This window comes from Vigna umbellata, chromosome 8 (genome assembly GCF_029865625.1).
Source record: "Vigna umbellata cultivar VRB3 chromosome 8, Vumbellata_1.0, whole genome shotgun sequence".
NCBI lineage: Eukaryota > Viridiplantae > Streptophyta > Magnoliopsida > Fabales > Fabaceae > Vigna > Vigna umbellata.
The window spans coordinates 14,810,667-14,826,541 of record NC_142172.1 but is presented as its reverse complement, the minus strand read 5'-3'; the positions used below and the strand labels follow the sequence as shown (position 1 = coordinate 14,826,541).

Here is a 15,875-nt window from a genome sequence, read left to right as displayed (position 1 = left end):
ATTAATTGGATTATCATTATATACTAAGGTGTTGAATATTTTATAACTACACTTATTCATAGGAGAATCGTCAATGTCAGACAACATATCACACTCGATCCTGACAATCTTTATTTCTCTGCGAATACCAAATAAATGGTGACTAAACTGGTTTAAAATTTTCAAAATTGATTAACTAAATTTTAGAAGAAAGTCATATATCTTATATTATGGTTTGGCTTAATTATTCATAGAAATCAAACAAATTACATTATTCCTTTTGGCGGGTTTGGGCGACTAGAAGACAGCACTGTGTGATTGTGTTTTTTCAATATTATTTTGCTTTCTGACTGTATAAAAAAATTTAATAATAATACTGTGATTTATAATGTATTCTATTTAGAGGGTTGGCTTTAAGAGTTTTTTGGGAATTGTTATGGATTTTTATTTTTTGTTGGCCTAATTATGATTTAATTATATTTTAATAAGTATTTGTGATTATCATTAATTTGATTATTTTGTAATTAATCGGTCACGTTATACAATCATATGGTGAATAACAGATAATGTATGTAAAAAATTGGCCAAAAGATAAACTGTCAAAGACAATCAATCTAGAGTAGTAGTCAAGAAAGATTAACCTAAAATAATTAGTTCAGAAAGGTCGATCTAGACTAAGAGTGACCGAATGAAGTTGGTAAGAAATAATGGAGTAGTAAATCTGGACGGACATACGATATAACTTTTGTTACTGTATTTGTAATTAATATTAAATAAAATTTTATGATGATCTCTTGTAATAAGATCGACTATTTATATTTATATGTTTTAGAAAGAGTCAATATTGTTAAATAGTACTTGTTGTACAGTATAAGGCACAAAAGTGTCAACATCGTTAAAAGAATAATATTAGAAAGTAACATTTTCTTACTAAGGTAAATAAATGACGTAACTTAATCGTATATTTTTCGTTTCATGTTTGTTCGGTTTACATTTGGTATACCCCAGTTTCTACATGCAGCTCCATAGCTTATGTTAAAAGTAGTGAGACTATTATATATACCCACTTTATAATAATAAACGATCCTAGCAAAGTTCTCAACCTAAAATTGTAGAAGTTGAACAATAATCTTTTTGAAGCAAGAGAAAGTGTGGTAGGATAATAGAGAAAAAATTCTTAACAAAAGCTTACGTTAAGTGTTTCCACTGTTCAACAATAGTGTCATATGGAGTAAAGATGCTTTTTAGTTCTCTCAAATTAATTCCCAAAAACATATTCAATGTTTCCCCTAAAGAACTTTTCCTACCTTTTCTATTGACTTTATTATTATTAGGTTTAATATTTCGGTGGGCCTTATTTTCATTTATAATTTCAAATAGATTTCCTTTTTTTAAACGTCTCAATTAAGTTTTTATTTTTGTAAAATTAAATCAAAATAGAGGTTTGCCGTCAAATTAAAAAAACGTCATTAAGAGGGTGTTACGTGGTATGCTGACAGTATACATGTGCAAAAGAAGTTGGTATGCTGACGTGGCATGCTGACACCTTGCTGGTCGGTCTGATGGCCGACCACCATCTGGTGGTCGACCACCACCAGGCCAACCGACAACCAAATCGAGTGGCCAACCACTAAGCCGATCAACTGCCAAACTGAGTGGCCGACCAGGCCGACCATCAAGACGACTAGCACCACCACCACGACCACCAAACTGAGTGGCCGAATAAAGGCCGACCACCAGACTGAATGGCCGACCACCAGACCGAGTGACCGACCACCAGGGTGTCAGCATGCCACGTCAGCATGGCAACTTCCCTTACACATATATATTGTCAGCATGCCACATAACACTCTCCTTAACGACGCCTTTTCAATTTGACGGCAAACCTCTATTTGATTCAATTTGATGGTAAACCTCTATTTGATTCAATTTTACAAAAATAAGGACTCAATTGAGATGCTGAAAAAGAAGGGGACCTATTTGAGATTCTGGATGAAAATAAAAACCTATCGAAACATTAAACCTTATTATTATTATTATTATTATTATTATTATTATTATTATTATTATTATTATTATTATTATTATTATTATTATTATTATTATTATTCCTTTGTACTGAAAGTGAAGCCCTGCTCCCCAACTGTGGTCACTGGGCTCTCCATTCATGTTCAGGGGTCCTCCCTGCCCTGTTCTACACTTTTGGTCACTGGATGCAGGGTGTGTGTCATGGTTGAGTGTGTCCGCATCAAGATATCCCAAGTTTGGACATCCCTTTTGTGTGTGGAAGACCCCCTAAGGGTGCCTTGGGTCATGAGTGTTGGTGTCCTTGGGCATGGACACAGATGAGGGGCGTTGTAATCGATTACCTATTCCTGATAATCGATTAACAGGGGAAATATGCGTATTTGTATTGAAAGTGAAACCTTGCTCCCCAGCTGTGGTCACTATGCTCCCCATTAATGTTCGGGGGTCCTCCCTGCCCTGTTCTACACTTTTGGTCACTGGGTGTAGGGTGTGTGTCATGGTTGAGTGTGTCCGCATCAAGATATCCCCAGTTTGGACATCCCTTTGTGTGTGGAAGACCCCCTAAGGGTGTCTTGGGTCATGAGTGTTGGTGTCCCTGACATGGACACAGATGAAGGGCGTTGTAATCGATTACCTATTCCTGATATTCGATTACCAGGGAAGTATTCGATTATCAAATAAATATTTCCCTAAAATAAATTATAATCCAAAAATATAAAAACTTATTTTATTTCTTAAGATAACGTTTAATGGTGATGGCTCTGGTGTGGTCCTTGGTAGTTGAAAAAGGACGTAAGCCAGAAAAAAACAGTTGCATAAGAGGATGCTTGATGATGATTCCACATCAGTTGAAGTTAAGACGAGAATAGAGTTGCATGGTTTCTTCCGAATGAAACAATGGAAACTCACATGCAAATCTTAAAGTCGTTGTCGAAAAAAAAAAAAAGGTTAAACTTCAACCTCTTTTTTTCTTTCATTGAATCTAAATCATTTTGTTATAAGAAAAACAAACGACACATGTTACGTTCGTGTATAAAAGAGTGAACAATATAGAAAAAGAACAAAACAACAACACCCCTCCTTAATCGCTCACGTTTTCTCATTAAACTAAACCTAAAATATAAATAATTATATTACGATACATTTTTACATTTATTTAACAGAGTAAAATAATATTAAAAAAATATAAAATACTTATATGTATCAAATATGATTTTTGTCTAAAAGTATCGTTTTTACACCGCTGGAAGCAATGGGCCTTGTTTGGGCAGAAAAGCTAGACGAAGCAGTTTGGGAGGAGAATGCGCCTAAAAGCGCGTTTGGGCGGCTTCTGTGCTTCATAAAGCTGGAATTCCAAAATTTCAGAACGAAACAATAGATATTAATTATTAATGAACGCGCTTTACAGCTACTACTCCTTCACTCGCTCACATTCACTCCATTTTTTCTCTTTCTTTTGGACTTTAACCCCCAAAAGGAGCACGCCTCACACGCCCCCATTCACATTTTTCATAAATAAATAACTGCTTTTAGGAACTTTTTTCTGGTGCTAAGTTATCAATAACACCATTAATAATTATGTTCCAGAAAGTAGTTAAAGATTTATGAAACAAAAAAAGTTATTAATGCGTCTATTCTTCAATTTTAATTTAATTCACACAAAAATTACAAACTTTTATCGTAGCGTCAAATTCATGAAAATAAACTTAGTAATTTCCAGTTTTAGTAATTTACAATTTCGGTTCCATTCTCAATGTTATATACACAACTATTTTTTTATCTTTATGTTTTAATTAATTAGTAAACTGATAAAAAATTAAAAAACAAGATGTGACATTGACGTAAGTGAAGTTACAAGGTTAATTATTGTAAGGTCAAATTCTACACTGCTACACACAAATAAATATGGAAAATGTTATTTGGACAACAAAAGTTTGACACAATTTTGACAACGGCGACGTGGCAGCTGTGCATTGGCTCAGTGAACCGGGGTGAGGGGTATTTTGGGTTTTTTCTGGTTTGTTTTCAATTCACTGAGCCAATGCACAGCTGCCACGTCGCCGTTGTCAAAATTGTGTCAAACTTTTGTTGTCCAAATAACATTTTCCAATAAATATACAGTTATATTTCGAACAATAAAACTGTTATAACAGAGGAGAGATGGTGGGCAAATTATTTTGTAAAACTACTGTACTTTTCTGAAAACAAGTACAATAAATGTAAGAATTTCTAATTTTTTTTTCTATTTTGTCTTTATTTTTCTAGTTTTTCGATTGTTGACAATCACTATAAACAAAAGAATCAATCACAGAAGAACATATTTGGTTATTGACAATGTAATTTAGATCAGAGTTACCCACACCCCGCTGAATTATCAAATGATCCGAAAACGACGTCGTGCCAAATGTGAACGAACTCGGTTCCGGTAACGGCTCGCTCGCCACGATCAAATCCACGTTCTTTAACACGAACTCGTTGCTAGTGAGTTGACTCAGAACGGCCGAGTCTGAAACCGAGTTTTTGCGCACCGCGGCTCGCACAATTTCCACCAGAGTCGCCTGGGAAACGCGCCGGATCCCGCGGGCACCGCCCATCAACACCGCCGAGTTGACAGGGCGACGAGACTGAGTTCTCTGCGAGTTCCTACCGCGTTTAGGGAAAACGAAAACCGAGTCGGGACTCCGATTCCTGAATCGCCCGAGTGGGTCGTTGAAAATCAACACGCTGTTAACGTCCACGAGCATGACATGCTTGAAATTCCTCCTGACTCGCCCGAGCAGCATGGGGTAACACGCCCAGCGTCGTAAGCTGAGGGGAACTCGGTCTAGGAAGCCAGCGAGAGAATTCTCCGGGTCGAGTTCGTCGGCGTTGAAACTCAGCACCGAGCCGTAACTCGCCCGAGTGAACTTACTCTCGGAGCTATTAGAAAAGCTTCGACTTTTAATCCCCCAGAGGGGCTCTCCTCTTCCGGGGGAATTCAGGAAGGGAGAGACGTCGAAGGTGGAGTCGGAGGGGCGGGTGGAGTTGAGGCGGGCATGGAGAGTGACAAGGGAAAGGAAGGAGTTGTTCTCGTCGTGAAGAAGGGACGCGAAGGAGGGTGAGGAAGAGGGGAGGATGAAAACGACGTCGGATTTGGAGGTGAGGCCGGAGCGGTGGAGGAGTCGTAGGAAGAGGCGGAGATGGGGGAGGGGGGTGTCAAGGGAGACGTGGCAGAGGAGGAGGTGGTTCATGGCACGGGTGCCTCGGCGGTAGAGGGTGCCCAAGCGTTGAAGTGCAGGGGAAACGGCGTCGTTTGAGGAGTTGTGGGGAGTGTAAGGTTTGTGGGGGGTGGAGGGTTGGAATGTGGAGAAGGTGAAGAGTAGGAGGGTGGTGAAGAGGAGAAAGAGGCATATGGAGAGTGTAGATTGGGCTTTGGAGAGAAGGGTGTTGATGGTGCTTCTTCTCCTGAGAGAAGAAGAAGAAGAAGAACAGAAAAGGTTGGTTTTGGTTTTGGTTTTGGTTTTGGTTTTTGCAGCAATGGTGTGTTCTGGGAAGAAAACGAGGAGGAAACCCATGACTGTCTGTCTCTCTGAGTGTGGCCGATGATGTTGGTGTCGGTGTTTGTGTAGGGTTTTGGTTTTCATCCATTTCGCTTTCAACCAATGATTCTGAGGCTTTTTACTTCAGTACTACTTTTTTCTTTAGGAAAATGTTATCTGGACAACAAAAGTTTGACACAATTTTGACAACGGCGACGTGGCAGCTGTGCATTGGCTCAGTGAATTGAAAACAAACCAGAAAAAACCCAAAATACCCCTCACCCCGGTTCACTGAGCCAATGCACAGCTGCCACGTCGCCGTTGTCAAAATTGTGTCAAACTTTTGTTGTCCAAATAACATTTTCCTTTTCTTTACTACTTTTGTTAACCACATACTATCTTTTCTCATTTAACTTCCCACGCATGCACCCAAAACTCACTCAGTGTTCGCCGATTATTCCATTAATAACACCGGTAAATTCCTCCATTAATTCATTCGCCATCACATTCTGTTTTTCTTTTTACACGTGATTTTCTTTTACTACTCTTTCGCTCTATCTATTTACTCTCTTTTTTCTCCAAAATATTAAAGTTATTTTTTGTTAAAACAATTGTACGTACGTTGAAGTTGTCAAATGGTGTGAAGTACTATTTTCTTTTTTTAAAAACATGTTTCACACTTTCTTTTATACTGTCATTTGGTTTACAGAATACTAAATTTATTTATTTGTAATGATAATATAAATATAATTTGCTTAAAGAATATGTATCCACAATCCACTATTTTTTTATTAGAAATGATTTTAACTTATAACAGTGATACTATTTTAAGTAATAAGTTTTAAATTTAATATAACATTATAAAATTAATTTATAAAATAAAATTTATATCTATTTAAATACTATAAATGGCTCTTATATTTAACACTAATATAAAAATTTTAGACAAACATTTTAAAACAATAAATTAGTATATTCTTTTGTTCAATTTATACTTAATAAATCTTAAATTGATCACACTAATTTTTATAAAAACTTATTAAGTTAGAAAAAAATATTATGAAGCGATGTTCAAAGTAAACAAAGAATGGTGATGTTATCGGAATATGTTAAGAAATATGAATATGAAGCTACTGGGTTTGTTCTGAAAAGAAGGAAGGAAAAAGAAAGAAGCATGGGTATATAAGTGGGAAAGGGAGAATAAGAAAAAGGCGAAAAGAGCAAAGGAATTTTTCTTCTGAAAACAACAAAACGAAATGTCTTTAGATTTTGGTTGAAATGATTATGCGTCCACTTAACAAATAACCACTTCATTCACTTTAAGTGAATTGGTCACTTCCTTCATTTATGGCAAAAATTATTCATTTAAACAACATTCACTCCTTCACTTTCCAATTATGTTCAGTAGATGGTCTTTATAGCTCACCAAGTCGACAACATGATTAAATTATTCATAATAATAACTCATTAAAATTCTATTGTACAATAACTTTCGATTGAATTGAATTATTATTAGGTGAGCGAAAGATAAAAACTCATTATAATTATTATACAAAGGTTTTAGATATAAATTTAGATCATCATGCAAAGAGTATGCATATTTAGCCTTAAGATGTGGAGTTGGTTTCTTGATGATGGATATAGATATAAATGTGGTCATCATTGTCTTAAGATGACTACTTCAAAATTCATGTCATGTATGGTATTAACCTGGTTGTGCAAAACATTAGCCCTTACTTATTTAATCTTTGGTCACCACCCATTTTTGCAGCAAGAGTACAAAAATTGATTTCTTAGTGACAAAGTTCACACTATTTACCAACGCCTCCATTGCAATAATACAGTACACCAAATAAGGTCCAAAAAAATCAAAATAACACCCAAAAACGAAACAACCCCAAAATGGTAAAAAAAAAATTAAAAACAAGTCAAACACACTAAACAAGAACAAAGAATAACTCAAACAAATGACGGAAAACTTCAAAACTCATGTTAGTGATAGTTTCCACATTCTGCTTCGAAACAATGGTACATTCGGTCCGAACGATGACGGGAACAAATCCAGTGAACGATAACAGTTTGATGAACGGAAGTTTGTCGGTGAACAAGTGATTCTTATCAAGAAAGGTTTGTGAGTGGTGTATGAGGATTCTCTCGTGCAAACAAGGTTTCCAATTTTTTAATGGATAACGATACTTTGACAACATTTTTTTGACAACATTTTAACATCATTTATGTGTCATTCTGTGATTGGTCCAAAATTATTCTACAATCAATAATAATAATCATAAATACTGACATGGACCAATCATAAAATGACACGTAAATAATGTTAAAATATTGTTAAAAAATATTGTCAAAGTATCATTATCTTTTTTAATCCCGTAAAGATGATAACCTCTGGAAACCTAATGCTAAGTATTTACACATCATTTTCATTTTTCTAAATCTTTTTCAAACAGACCAATTAGAAGCTAACAAATGTTTATCAAATTTTGAAGTTAAGATATTATTATCCTTTTGAATATCATGTCTATTAGTGGGCTCGGATACCAATGTTAATATTTAATGTTGTGTATATATATGAGTGTAGGTTTAAGCTTATTATTTCAATGAAATGAATAACATTAAACAGTCCATACAGGAAGAAAACCGAAAGCTAAATTGTATGTAAATCATGACTAAAAATTAGAGACAATTATTCCTAAATAATAGCTCTTCTTATTTAATTCAAAATAGACTAATAAATGCTCCTAAACTTGATAAGCTCGGCAGCATAGTGTTTTCGAACTCTAACAAGTTCGACAACCCATATTCAATCATAAATTCAACAACACACTTCTGAACTGTCATAACATCACACAGATAAAACTTAAAAAATAAACCAAAGAAAAAATCAATAAACCAGAAAATAACAGCGAATTTGACGTTATATATATATAAAAATAAAAAGTTACAAGAAAAACTTATATAATGATTATGTTTCTTAGTATGTAGTTAAATATTTTATTAATATTTATTTACATAATTTTAGTATTGACATAATAACAATGGATTATGTTATTAATATTTTGTTTTTCTATTATAATAGATAAATAGTTTTTCTATTACAATAGATAAATAACTAAAATAATAATAGTAACAGAATAATTAAAATAAAAAATAGTAATAATAAACAAAATATATTTCAGTTTTCATTTATTTATATTATTTTTACCTTATTTTAAATAATGTTTCTTTTAATTCTATTTTTTTTTTCTTTTTCTTGTCTTTCACTTCTTCAATTTCTGTTATTCAATCTAAATAAATCATTATTCTTAATTATGTTTGAAATTTAAGATTATTTTAAATTTAAATTTTTTAACATAAAAAATATATTTACTCCTGAACGCTAATATATGAGAAACTAATTTATTTAAAAATACTTTAACCCCTCAAATTTAGTAATTACGAATTACAAAAATTAAAGTGATTTCTTTAAAGTTAAGTAAAATAATAATTTTAATCTTTTAAAATGAAAAGAAAATGTTATTGTAGTCCTTATACACTAAATTTAAGAAGTGAGAACGAGATTCAAAACACGTGTTTCCCAAACTTAGTGTTTAGAAACTAAAACTATATTTTATTAAATTTGGGTGATGAAATTAATTTTTTTAATCTAAGGGCCTAACAAAATTTACCTCAAAACTTTAGGATTGAAATTATCAATGAAAACATTTTCTTTATTAAGAATTGGAGAAAAAATAGCAATGATCCAAAATGCACTCTATAATAAAATAAAATAATTGATAGAGTTAACAGGGTCACTGTGTGGTCCTTGAACAGTGCGTAATGTATTGAACAATAGTGTATAGGACCACTTCTCATATTTATCCAACCTTACACTCTTATAAACCATTCATCTTCTAAAACCCCAAGCTTTGAGGGACACTATCCTTAACAGAGACACTTCCAACGTTCATTTCATATCTATCGAAACAATGTAGCAAAACCACCGTCTCAATATAATATAGGAATTTGAGTGTTATCACGTTAAAGTTACACATAGAATATAAAATATTAAAAATTAAAATAGAAAATTTTATAAAATTAAAAAATTTTGTCACTATAATCAATTTTTTTTTCTTAGAGAGCTCAAGAGCTACCTTGCAAAGAATTCAAGACATTAATTCCACATATTTCTTTAACCTTTACTTTTCAAAGTGTTCGTCGTCCTTCTCCTTAGTAATCATCCTTCGTAAGGTAAATGAGAGTTGTGCCTGCAAAAGACACTTCGACGTTCAAGTTATCTTCAAACGTCAACAGAGTATATTAAGTGTAATTAATGAGAATGTAAAAAAGATACCTCAATGATTGTGCTATTTATAATTTATTACATTTGTGGATCTTTACCTGGATGGGCCTAGGCTTGGGCGTGGGCCTAGTGGTCTATTTACCTTATCTAAATTAGCATTTTATCATATTCTACTAAGTTACAGAGTAATCAGTATGCCATTAGTTTTGGTAAGCCGATAGGTAGTCGGCTAAGCCACCTAGTGGTAGTCACACACCATGCGGACTGGATATATTTAGGTACAGACACTTAATACGTATTTGGTAAAGCTGTCAAAACGGGTAACCCGCCTCGACCCGGCCCAGCCCACCACGGGTTGGTCACTTAGTGAATCAATTCAATCCAGTTCACTTATTAGCGAGCTGAAAAAAATCGAACCCAACCCGACCCACCACGGGTTGGTGGGTTAAACGGGTTGATTCATTGACTCACCTAATTATAAGTTTTTTTTTAAAATAAAAAAAATCATAATTTTTTTAATTCAAATCTAAATAAATTTCACTCTAAAATGATGTTAAACTCCGAAGACAGTTCGAATTAAAAAGAATATCATACAATTCAAGCGTAATCTAAAACACAAGCACAAAAGGCGAACAAATAAGTTTTTAATATTGATAATTTTTGTATCACTTGTCTATTTATAATATTAAAGTCTTGAATAAATAAATCTATAATATTTTTCTCTCTTGTAAAATCTTTTTTTTATCCTCATCTACAATATAATAAAAAAATGCTAACCAATAATATTGAAACACAAAATAATAAATAATTAAATTAAATTATGTGGGTTAGTGAGCCAACCCGACTCACCACGGGTTCAACCCGATGAGCCGAGTTGAAAACTAACCCTACATTTTTTTCAAACCCATCCCGACTCAAACCTTTGATGGGCCAGGTTGGCTCACGGGTTATAATCATTTTGACAACACTAGTATTTGGTTATATGTTATATCGTCCTACAAGACCAATGCTAATGTGGCTAAGGGATACTTGGCCATGTACAATACATTAGTCATCCAGTTTTTTCATGCAATGTTAAAAGCATGTAAAGAGCTTTAATGAAACAATAGTAGTCAATCCTTAACAGATTGGTTAACCTTAATCTTCGTATTCGTAGTTGTCCTGTAAAGTTTTGTGAGGAAATTTTGAATATTTGACAGTAACTTTACAAGTATAGTAGCCCTTGAGCCTCGAGGAGCACAACGACAAATAGTTTGTGATGGTTTAGTGTTAGGACTGACGTGGTGAAAGAGATGTATGGCATGATTAACGCGTGGTGCATGAAACATTGTGCTACTTCAAAGGGGGAAGAGTTAAGACTCTTAGGCTATTTAACCTAATTCCCTTGGTCCATTTAGGTGGGAAGCGAACCATTACCAAAATTGTTATAAATATGGGTCTCATTCGACCTAATTCACCACCAAGTTTCAAAAGATTGCTCTGAGGCTGCCATCTGTGTGGGAAAAGTGCATCCTTTTAGAAGTCGATTACTTTGAGAAGTCGAGTACTTCTAATTCTCAAGATATGTGTATTGGTTCAAACAAGAGTTATAGTTTAAGGGAGAGTCAAATAATAACCATAGTGTTATAGTCAGGTGTCGGTATTGTCGGATGTGACCTCATCGCGTGGTATGGGATGGAGATGGAAGTTGTCATAGAAAATAAGGAGGACCCTCCTGAGGAACATGTCAAGTTCAGGTTACCCAAATGGGAAGGGTATGAGTAGGTGGACCACTTAGTTAGAAGTCATTTCTCCAAGTTTAGGTGGTCTATGATTTTAAACTCCTCGTTAAACAACACCTATGTTTTTTTTATAAGGGAGTGTTTGAGGACATTGTATCTCTTAGGAGGGTAAGCGTCATTGATAATGTTTGTCATGACCAAAAGGGGTATGAAAAGGACTTTCTCTTTGTATATATGATGTTTTTGGTTCAGTTAAATGTTTGTCTACCGTTCAACGAGTTCACAATAGGTGTACTTAGGCTTTTGAGCATAGCTCAAGCGTAATTACATTCGAACAATTGAGATTGCTTTAGTGTGTAAAACATTGTACCTCTCTCCTTTTCTTGAGTGTTTTTTGTATTTTTATCTTATACAACTAAGGGATCTCATTACTTGGTTGTCCTTGGTGAGTAAGCTTGATACCTGCCTCTTAGGTGTCTACTCCCAATCGTTTAAGAAATTTAAGAATGGGTTCTTCAGGATAATAATTAACCCTGTCGATCCCTCCGACTTCTTTGATGAAAATGATAATAAGAAAATATGTTTTTATTGGATCGATAACCCTCTTAGGTACAAGGAATGGTTTAAGGACATCCCATTTGAGAAGAATTAGAGGATGATGCGAATATTGGAACAACTCCCAAAGTACTTTTCAAGGAAGAACATTGTTAGAGTTTACTAGTCTATTAGACTAGTTATTGAGTTGCATGGTTACTGTATAATAGACTGAAACTTGAACATTTTCCAAGTAAAGAAGTGTTGGAAAAAGATAGAAATAAATCAAGGGCTTAGTTGCTTGGCCGTGGTGAAGGTGCAACTTCAGTAAATAATCTGACTTGGATGGTTTGGAAAGTCCTTCTGTCGTGATGAGAAAAGGAGGGAATATCGGCCTGAAAGACAATAAGTTGAAGCTGATGGAAGAGGTCGATTCGATTACTCTTGTCCAAGCTATGATCGAATTTCAAAGTCAATCTCTTATTATCAACGAGAGGGTAGAAAAGTTGCTATAAAGAGAAACTGGTTGAGGACCTGATAGCCTCGAAGAAGAATGCCTTGCACTACAAAAAATATTAATATTACCGACGGATCAATATTCGTCGATATATTTTAATTTCTGACGGAATTACCGACAATTTTTTTAATCTTTTTTACCAACGGTCAAAAGCCTTCGGTAAGGCCGTCGGTAAGTGACATGCACATTACCGACGGATTTATCGAAGGCTTTTGACCGTCAGTAAAAAGAGTGGGAATTTTCCTGCCCATTATTTTGCTTGACGACATTACCGACAGATTTACCGAAGGCTTCTGACCGTCGATAAAAAAGCGGAAATTTTTCAGCACCAGTTTCACATCCAGTGCCAATATATGTGGCAAACACTCATTTCTCCTCTTATTTCTCTCCATCTCAGTGTAATACTTCTTCCTATCGCTGCTCTCCACCGCCACTGCTCTCCACCGCCGCTGTTCTCCACCGCCGCTCTCCACCATCGCTGCTCTCCACCGCCGCTGCTCTCCACCGCTGCTCCCTACTGTCGCTGCTCTCTACCGTCACTGCTCTCCACCGTCGCTGCCCTCCACCGCCGCTGCCCTCCACCACCGCTGCTCTCCACCACCGTTGCTCTCCACCGCCACTGCTCTCCACCACATTTTTGCGATTAGGAACATTTCTCTTACAAATATGAGAATTGCAGAGAAACTCTCCATGATTCCCTATGATTTTAACTATTGAAAATAAATTGGTTGTTTGATTCTTTGGAAATTAGTTTGTTACTGGCGTGATGCTTTTTTGGTGGCGGAGTTCATGAAAACGAAAAAAATATGACACAGAGGGAGGAAGGAAGAAGAAGAAGATGAACCAGATCGTGATAATTACCGAAGGCCATAAACCTTCGGTAATTACCGACGGCTTTACCGAAGGACAAAAGCCTTCGTTAATTACCGACGGCTGAAATATCCGTCGATAAAGGTTACCGACAATGTTTTTACCGACGGTATTTTGACTGTCGGTAAACGACGATTACCGACGGATTTGATACATTACCGATGAACTACGACCGTCGGTAATATCAATTATTCTTGTAGTGTTGACCCGTTAAACTAATAATCACATGTTTTATCTTTTTTTAATATTTTTATAAAATAATAAGCACATCTTCTAATTTTAAAAGAGATCCAATGAAATAGTATTAGTCTTTCTATGTTTTTAATGAATAACATTTATAATAATTATTCTATTTAAAAATAACATATAAACTAAAGTATACTTTTTTTCAAACAAGATAATACTTTTTTTTTTATTTTATATTAACTATACGAAAAGTTACATTTCAGTTAATGATAAACCGTCTTATAATATAAATGATTATATTTTTGCACGTATCAAACAAATAATTAAATTTATTTATATTTATATATGATTTTATTTATATTTATAGTTATATATATAACTATAAATATAAATAAAATAAAGAATATCAGTATTATTTTATTAATTATATAGAATATCCAAATGTTTATTTTAAAATAAAAATATATAAATTATTGATAAAACTCTTAGAAGGAATGGGATTTTTTCATAGTCAAATTATTCCATTTTTATTTATTAACCATTTTTAATTTTTATACTTTAAAACTTTAATTTTTAATCAAATTTTATTTAATATTTTTATTTTAAATAAAACAATAGAAAGAAAATGACACTCTATTAAACATATGAAAGATATGAGTATTATTTTATGAAAAACATAAAAGCATACGTGTGTCTTTTTAAAAGATTAGAAGTATGTAATTGCTATTTTATTAAAAGCATAAATTTTTTTTATCATTTGACTAAAAATATGATAGAAAGTATTGTTATTATTTTATTGAAAACTTAAGAAAAGTTAATATCTATGTTAAAACTAAAAGAAGAATTAAGTCTAATTTTTCCACATCTAATTATATTACTTCCAAGGAAGAATTAAACTCAACCAAATTTAAAAAATAAAAATCTAATCAAATTATTTCAAAGAATATAAATTAAAAAAAAATATAACTTATTTTATAGTGAACTAAGAGCTGTCAAAACGGGTAACTCGGCTCGACCCGGTCTGGCCCACCACGAGTTGGTCACTTAGTGAGTCAACCCAACCTGACTTATTTATTAGTGAGCCGAAAAAATTTGAACCCGACTCAACCCACCACGGGTTGGTGGGTTAAACCTAGTGCTGTCAAAATGGGTTGTAACCCGCGAGCCAACTCGGCTCACCGCGGGTTTGAGCCGAGTTGAGTTTGAAAAAAAATGTAATTTTTTTATGTGAGCTAGTTTTCGACTCGGCTCACTTAGAACCCGGCTCACCGAATTCGCTCACCAACCCAATTATTTATTATTTTGTGTTTCAATATTATTAGTTAGCATTTTTTTATTATATTGTAGATGGTGATAAATAAGAAGATGTTTCAAGAGAGAAAAATATTATAGATTTATGACTCTAATATTATAAATGGACAACTGATACAAAAATTATCAATATTAAAAGCTTATTTGTTCGCCTTGTATGTGTTTTTGGATTACACTTGGATTGTATGATACTTTTTTTATTTATTTTGAATTGTCTTTGGAGTTTAAGATCATTTTAGTGTGACGTTTATTTATATTTGAATTAAAAAAGTTGTAATTTTTTATTGTAAAAAAAACTTATAATTAAATGAGTCAGTGAGCCAACCCATTTAACCCACCAACCCGTGGTGGGTCGGGCCGAGTTCGAATTTTTTTAGCTCGTTAATAAATGAGCGAGTTGGGTTGGGTCACTAAGTGACCAACCCGTAGTGAGCCGGGCCGGGTTACCCATTTTGACAATTATAGTTAAACAGGTTGACTCACTGACTCACTTAATTATAAAGTTTTTTAAAAATAAAAAAAATATAATTTTTTTAATTCAAATCTAAATAAATTTCATTCTAAAATGATGTTAAACTTCAAAGACAATTAAAAAAAAGTATCATACAATTCAAGCGTAATCCAAAAACAAATACAAAAGGCGATTTTAACATTGATAATATTTGTATCCATTTATAATATTAGAGTTTTGAATACATAAATCTATAATATTTTTCCCTCTTGAAACATCTTTTTCTTTATCCCTATGTACAATATAATAAAAAAAATGCTAACTAATAATAATGAAAAACAAAATAATAAATAATTAAATTAAATTAGGTGGGTTGATGAACTCACTACGGGTTCAACCCATATGAACCCGGTTCTAAGTGAGCTGTGAGCCAGGTTAACAATTAGTCTGCATAAAAAAAGAACAT

General features: G+C 33.8%; 1 protein-coding gene across 1 annotated transcript; it reads right to left on the bottom strand.

Annotated features, from left to right (window-relative positions):
- Positions 1 to 3,823: 3,823 nt before the first annotated feature.
- Positions 3,824 to 5,630, bottom strand: LOC148194091 (uncharacterized). The gene has a single exon (XM_088097423.1). It carries the CDS (start codon positions 5,628 to 5,630, stop codon positions 4,269 to 4,271), a length of 1,362 nt encoding a protein of 453 aa, XP_087953549.1. The 3' UTR covers positions 3,824 to 4,268.
- Between the last annotated feature and the right edge of the window lie 10,245 nt (positions 5,631 to 15,875).

What these genes read in the sequence shown, in the direction of transcription:
- LOC148194091 (XM_088097423.1), bottom strand. Translation starts at nt 5,630, where the DNA reads ATGAAAACCAAAACCCTACACAAACACCGACACCAACATCATCGGCCA.